The sequence below is a fragment of the Pteropus vampyrus genome, unplaced genomic scaffold (genome assembly GCF_000151845.1).
Source record: "Pteropus vampyrus isolate Shadow unplaced genomic scaffold, Pvam_2.0 Scaffold107, whole genome shotgun sequence".
Classification (NCBI taxonomy): Eukaryota; Metazoa; Chordata; class Mammalia; order Chiroptera; family Pteropodidae; genus Pteropus; species Pteropus vampyrus.
In genome coordinates, this window is record NW_011888888.1 from 1,312,449 (window position 1) to 1,319,912 (window position 7,464).

The following is a 7,464-nucleotide window of genomic DNA, read 5'->3' on the forward strand; positions in this document are numbered from 1 at the left end:
TATATATATATACAGTCATCCACTTTCTTCTGCATGTGCCTTATCTCCTTTCCCCTTTGAGAATTTGAATCTTTGAATCCTCCCTTTTTCAGTCATTGTTATCTCAAGTAGTTCCTATGTATGCTGAACGTTCATTACTATCTTGCTATAGCAATTCTCTTCTTATTATTTGTTTATGATGCTCTGTTCTTAGTAAGGGTTGCACTCCTCTGCTTCTATTTGCCTGATAGTCACTTTACTTCTAATTATGTATTTTTTTTTTTTGGTTTTGTTATTTTATTTCAGATGAGCTGACACCTTTCAGTATTTCCTGTAGTGCAGGCCTCGTAGTAGAGAATTCCCTCAATTTTTGTATGTCTGGAAAGGTCTTAGTTTCTCCTTCATATCTAAAGGAGAGCTTAGCTGGATACATTATTCTAGGCTGGCAGTTCTTTTCACTTAATAGTTTAAATATTTGATTCCATTCCTTTCTGGCTTGTACAAGGTCTGCACTGAGAAGTCTGATGATAATCTAATGGGTTTTCCTTTATATGTTACCATCTTCTTTTCCCTGGCTTCCCTGAGAATTCTGTCTTTGTCATAGATTTTTTGATAACTTTAATACAATGTGTCTCAGTAAAGGCCTTTCTGGGTTGAGACAATTGGGTGTTCTGTTGACTTCTTGAATTCCGATCTCCAGCTCATTCTTTAGATTTGGAACATTCTCATCAATGAATTGTCTGAAAATGCTTTCTAGTCGCTGCTCCTTTACCTCGCCTTTGATAATGCCCATTATTCTTATGTTTCCTCTCTGATGGTATCAGCTAGTTCTTGTATTTCTCTTTGATTAATTTTCATTCTTCAGTTTCTTTCTTCTTCCTTCTGTTTTATTTCTAGATTTCTGTCTTCGATATCACTGATCCTTTCCTCCATTTGGTCAACACTATTTCTCAAGCTCGCTATTTCATTTTTCAACTCTTGCAGTGTGTTCTTCATCTCCAGAAGTTCTATTTGGTTCCTTTTAAGGGTTTCAATCTCCTTGCTCTGCTAATCTAGTTGTTTTTTCAATTCCTGATATTGTTCATTTGAGTTGTTTTGGATCTCACTGAGTTTTTTCAGAAGGAGCATGCTGAATTCACTATTATTTAAGTCACATATTTCTATGTGTGTAAGCTTAGTTTCTGGAGATTTTTCTCTTTCTGAGCTGCCTTGTCACCTTGGTTGTTCATGGTGTTTAATGGACTATTTCTCTGCCTGGGCATTAATGAGAATGTATTCTGTTGTTTTTCCAGAAAGATTTATTATATAAAAGTCTCTCTTTAGCCTGCTATAGAGAAGGCGCTTTTCTTTTGGTTTCCAGTAGGTTGTCTAAGCCACTTGGATCCCTGCTTTATATAAAGCCTAAATATCTTTTTTATTTTCTTGTAGATATTTAATCACACTTGATACTCTCAGTTTTAGTCCCTGTCAGTGTTAGCAACAGTTTCAGTAGTGTTTGCTCAGATTCCCCTGGGGTTCCGCGGTGATCGGTCTCAGAGAATATGGGGGGAGGGGCCCTCTGAGTTGAAAGTTGGGGGCTACGGCTCAGCCTTGGTTTTGCAACCAGGGCTGGTAAAAATCTACTGTTGTCCCGTCCCGCTTCTCTGCTTTCTGCCCTGATGACTGGACCCTGCTGCCGGCTGCTAGAAGTTCTGGCACTTCCAGGCAGGCTGATCAGGAAAGTTGCCGCACCTTTATCCCTTCCCCTCCTCCTGCAAGGAACTCCAGCAGCTGCTAGAGGCAGCTTCTTTATTTCTCCGAGTCCACCTCCCGACACCCAGGGTTCTGACCTGCGGTAGCTCTTATGCGCAGATCCCATGCTCAGACGTGCTGGTGTGCAGTTTTGGTGTTTTTAGTTGAGTTTTAGATTTCAGCTTATTGTTGTTTCAAGGGGAGAGATCTAAGACGTCTCTCACTCTGCCATGTTTCCAGCTTCTTCAGAAATAGAAGTCTGCCTTTTGAGTCTTATGTCTTGACATTCCCTTCATTGGACCTGATACCAGAACTGTAATATAAATCACTTACTAGGGACTCCTGGACCCCTCAGATTCAGGTTCCTCAATTCCATGGCCTATGAAGGAATAAAGTGCTCAATAGCATTCTTGTGAATTCCTGGGGCCTCACATCCTCATATGACCTCTGTGTGTTACCCTACGACAATTTAAAATCAAAACCTTTCCTGTAAAGCATTCATGAGTATGGCTGACTTTTGAAGAAAATGAAGGAGGCTTTAAATTTTCACAATGTTACAACTTTCCTGAAAAGCAAGCATCCATCTGCCTTTTGCCCCACTGAGGCCCAGTCACTTTATCTTGCTGGTTCCTCATTCCTCCTTATTTTTGCCTTGTCTTCTCACCCTCCTCTCTCTGTCCCTCCCAAAAGTAAAAGCTTGGCACCAGGCAACCCCCAGGACTTTTATCTCAAGCATCTAACAAGGTGTTAATCAAATTAAAATGAAAATGAAACCCCACAGTTTTCTAGTTCAGGGAAATTCTTTGGCCAACTCTTCAGATAATTTTTTAAAATCCATTATAAATCTATGCATGCCATACTGTTTCATATCTTAATGCTTTTGCACATTCTGTTCCTTCTGCGTAGAATGTCCTTCCCTTTATAGTTTTCTTGGTAACTTATACTTCCCCACTCACAATTCTCCTCCATGTAGTCTTTTCCAATCCACGGTAGCTGGTCTCATCATCCCTCTTTGGTACCACCACGTGCACAATATTTACCTTTCACTGGGTCATAATTATCTTTTGTACATGTCTGTGTTCCACGCTAGACTGTAGGCTTCTTGAGAGCAAATACTGTACCTCATTGACCTTTATACTCCCAGTTTCTATTCCAGAGCCTGATCTGTATAATACATGCTAAATAAATATTTATCAAATGAATGATGAATTAAAAATGAATTAATTTTGCCCAGACCTGAGATTTAAGACTTTCTAAAGGTATAATGAAAGAAAGTCTGTAAAACGTTGGAACCATTACTTGTTTCAGAGAACACCTCCTAATTTGGAGCATTTATGAACCTCATGGTGCCAAGTAGAACATTTACCTTTTTGGCTCTGAAATTCTTTAGGTCATTAATCTGAAAAGCTTCTGAGTCAGAAAGCTATTAAAAAAATGAATCCTGTCAACTAGAATAGTGTGTTTCACTTGTTCAGAGAGGCTGGCCTCCCGTAAGCAGCATGAAGCAGTTTTTAGTGGAGGCCTAGACTCCTCCAGCTGGCTTAGATTTGTTGCCACTCAGTTACAAAGTTGTGTTTACTTACAGCAGCAAGGCCTTATGATAACTTGTCCAGCACATAAGGATGATGACATATCTTGCTCCCTGTCTTGCTAATAATAGATTGGCCATCTGGGTCTGAGCAATTTCTGTATTCATCTTAGACTGAAGGATGTTGTAGAAATATTTCAAATTTATAGTTACACAATTATTATATGAATTCAGTTTTTACAAACATCTTTATTGAGATATAATTCACATACTATAAAACTCATCAGTTCAAAGTGTACCAACTCAATAGTTTTAGTATATTGATGAAGTTGTGCAGTCATCACCGCAATCCAATTCTAGAACATTTTCATCACTCTGAAAAGAAACCCCTTCCCATAAGTAGTCACTCCCTATCCCTGACCTACCTTCCAGCCCACTATAGGCAACCACTAATCGGCTTTCTCTTTCTATATATTTTTTTTATTTTGGACTTTTCAGATAAATGAAATCATAGAATATGTAGCTTTCTATGTCTAGCTTCTTTTACTCAGCATAATGTTTTAAATGTTCATCCAAAGTAGTAGGCATCAGTACTTTTTTATCGACAAATAATATTTCATTGTATGAATATAACACATCTCACTTATCCTTTCACCAGTTGAAACATTTGGCTTAGTTCATGTTTTTTCTATTTTGAATAATGTTGCTAGGAACATTTGAGTACAAGCTTTTGTGTTGATATGTATTTTCATTTCTCTTGGGTCCATACCTAGGAGTGGAATTGTTGAGTTATATAGTAAATCTATGTGTTTAACTTTTTGAAGAACTGCCAGGCTATTTTCCAAAGTGACTGAACCATTTTACATTCTCATCAGCAGTGGATGAGGGTTTTAATTTCTCCACTTTTTATTATCTGTCTTCTTAATTATAGCCATCCTAGTAGGTTTATAGTGGTATTTCATTGTGGTCTTGAATTGCATTTACCTAAAGGTTAATGATGTTAATTAATTAAATTTTGAGGTCATACATTTTAATTAACAACTATGGTGATAAAATATAGTATTCTATTTAATATTAGTTAATATTAATTTTTAGTATTTTGGGGTAAAGAGTTAAAGAGAATATAGACTGTTAAATTTAATAATTAGCAAATGTACTTCATTTCCAGATGAACTTAAAAAGTTCTAATTTGGCTACATAAAAGTAAAAAAAGATGAAACCTTCAGAGATAGTTTCATGGGACAAATTCCCCATAGCATAATAAAACATACTTAGCCATTATCAAGTATAGGGCAAAGATACAAACCTTGCATCTCTTACTTAATATTTTTATTCAAACAATTGGCACAAATTCGGATATCTAAATCCAATTCTTCTAACATGAATAAAATAGCATCCACATCTGGAACCCAGACCACATGCGATGGCTCCACAGGGCTTGGTCATTCTTTGTTTTGAAACAAGAAGACAGAAAACATAATAACAAAAGAATCCACATTTGCAATAAAATTAAAATAACTAACAGAGTGATTTTATTTTGGGGTGGTGTACAAAACCATTAAATGAAATTATAAATTGTAGTTTAAACAGTGGATTCAATTAAGAAGAATTTCATGCACTCTTTTCCTTGATTTAAATTAAAGGGCCTAATATGAAAAAAAAACAAGATATATTTGCATAATCATTTTCAATTATGGTCTAAATGTGTTTAGGATCAATAAAATGTAAACCAGTCCTGCAAATAAAGTTTTAAAAGGAGAAATTTATATACTATTTTTGGTATTTTTCCCTTCTAGCCAGCTCTATGATCCTAAATGCAAACAGGAGAATGGCATCTACAAGACACATTAGTCAGATTGTTATCTGAATGTTACACCATTTTAGAGGGGAAGGTACTGAGAAATGGGACAGCAAGACAAAACCACAATCAGATATCACCTCACACCTGTCAGAATGGCTATTAGAAAAAGTAAACAAACAATAAGTGTTGGCAAGCTTGTGGAGAAAAGGGAACCCTCATCCACTATTGGTGGGATTGCAAATTAGTACAGCCGCTATGGAAAAGAGTGTGGAGATTCCTCAGAAAAACTAAAAATAGAACTACTTTATGACCCAGCAATTCCATTTTTGGGTATTTATCTGAAGAAAACGAAAACACTAATTCATAAAAATACATACATCCTTATGTTCACTGCAGCATTATTTATAATAGTCAAGATATGAAAGTAACCTTGGTGTCCATCAACCGATGAATAGATAAAGAAGATGTACGCACTCACCACAATAGAATATTATGCAGCAATAAAAAAGAACAAAATCTTGCCATTTGCAATAACACAGATGGACTTTGAAAATATTAAGTAAAATAAGTCAGACAAAGACAAATGCCATATGGTTTAATTTATATCTAGAATCTAAAACCAAACCAAAACAAAACAAAAAAATGAACAAACAAAACAAAAGAAGACTCATAGAAATAGAGATCAAATTCATGGTTGCCAGAGGGGAAGGGTGTGGTGGGGATAAGTGAAAAAGTTGAGGAGGAATATAATTGATATTATTGTGATAAGTTTACATGGTGACAGATGATTACTAGACTTAGTATGGTGATCACATTGTAAAGTATATAAATGTTGAATCACTGTATTTTACATCTGAAACTAATATAATATTATATATCAACTACACTTAAAATATATTTTAAATTTTAAGGGCTGAAAGGATGATCTATTTTTTTTCAATAAAAAGAAACAAGGCTTTTAAACTGAAAAAGTGGAGAATTATTGATGAATATTTACCTGTCTATGAGCCTTATATAAAGATTTGTTTCCTCTCTTTTCCAGCAATTAAACATAATAAAATGATTTAAAAATTTTTAGGTTAGGCAAAAATAAGAATTTATTGACAAATAGATTCATTAGCCACATTAAATGTCTTCAAAATAAAATTATATGTTTAGGGGTCCTCTAGATTTGTTTATATTGATTCTGATAACATTTCCCTGGAATCAAGTAGCAAGATAAGGAGTTTTCTGAGTCTGAGATTGTGACACGTTTTGTAAAACTTTAGATGGAGATGACTTGAAAATTTTGTTTAATGATGTTGCCTAAGCAAAGTGATTTTATGATTTGTTAAGTATAAAGAAAGATAAAACAGAAGCTAAGTTTTTTTTAGTTTTTATAAATGGTTGTTATCTTATTGGAAATATACATTGTAACTAAATTAGAATCACAAAATGATCTTTATGTTAAATATTTTTAGGGTTTGATGATACTTTCCAGACATAGAAAATTAAAGGACCTTTCTCTATCTGAGTGTTACAAAATCACCGATATTGGAATTCAGGTAAGATAATTAAGTCATTTTGTTAAAGAATTTAGATTGAAAATTAAGCATGAATTGAATAAACTTTGTATGTCACGGTAGAAAAAAAATGTGTATTGGAAATATAACAACATTTATGTGATCTTGGTTGAGACAAGATCAACTCCTGGCCTTTAGTCAGGTCTCTGCCACCTAAGTGACTGAGAGGATTTGTTTTCTCATTTTCCCATCTACTCTCTCCCTTCTCAGTGTTAGACTCATGGGATAATTAGGGATAGGTAGACATTTTACTTGGATAATGATGAAATTTAATATGGTAAAGTCTTATCATGTAAGAAGGTATCTGTATATAGAAATGTTATATAATCTAACCATGAAAATTGAAAAATATACCAGATACTTAACAATTAGGAACTTAAGTTACTCGAACACAATTAGCAGCATACTTCCCAGAATGGAAAGCATGAGATAGGTAATTGAATAGGATAAATGATTACATGTTCAATTTGGTACTTCAAGAATTAATGAGAAAGGTAAATTTCTTAGACCTGGTATTGAGGGAAGTAAAAGAAGTCATAAGGTAGATATTGTGAGCAAGCTACAACATGACATTAAACATCTCAATGTGCTGCTTAGAGAAAACAGAATCAAGTGTCATACATGTATTGAAGTAGGATAGAATCTGGTTACCTATTAGTAAATCATGGAAGGTAACATTTTTAAAGGGAACCAATAACCCAGGAATGTGGAAACTGTTAAATACATTGGAAGTGCCACATAAAGTGTCCTGAGAGTTCATAACCCCTGCCACTCATGAAAACCTGGGACTAAAGTAGGAAAAAATGAAAAAAAAAAAAAGAAAGAGATTGAGAGAGAGACAGAGAGACAGAGAGACAGAGAGA

The 7,464-nt window shown here is 34.8% G+C and overlaps 1 protein-coding gene across 1 annotated transcript in view; it reads left to right on the top strand.

The window, feature by feature from the left end:
• FBXL13 (F-box and leucine rich repeat protein 13) overlaps nt 1-7,464 on the top strand; it is a 283,144-nt gene that overhangs the window by 192,418 nt on the left and 83,262 nt on the right. Inside the window, exon 18 of the mRNA XM_011365209.2 lies at nt 6,500-6,583. Coding sequence (XP_011363511.1) covers nt 6,500-6,583 — 84 coding nt within the window. The remainder of the gene's footprint in view (nt 1-6,499; nt 6,584-7,464) is intronic.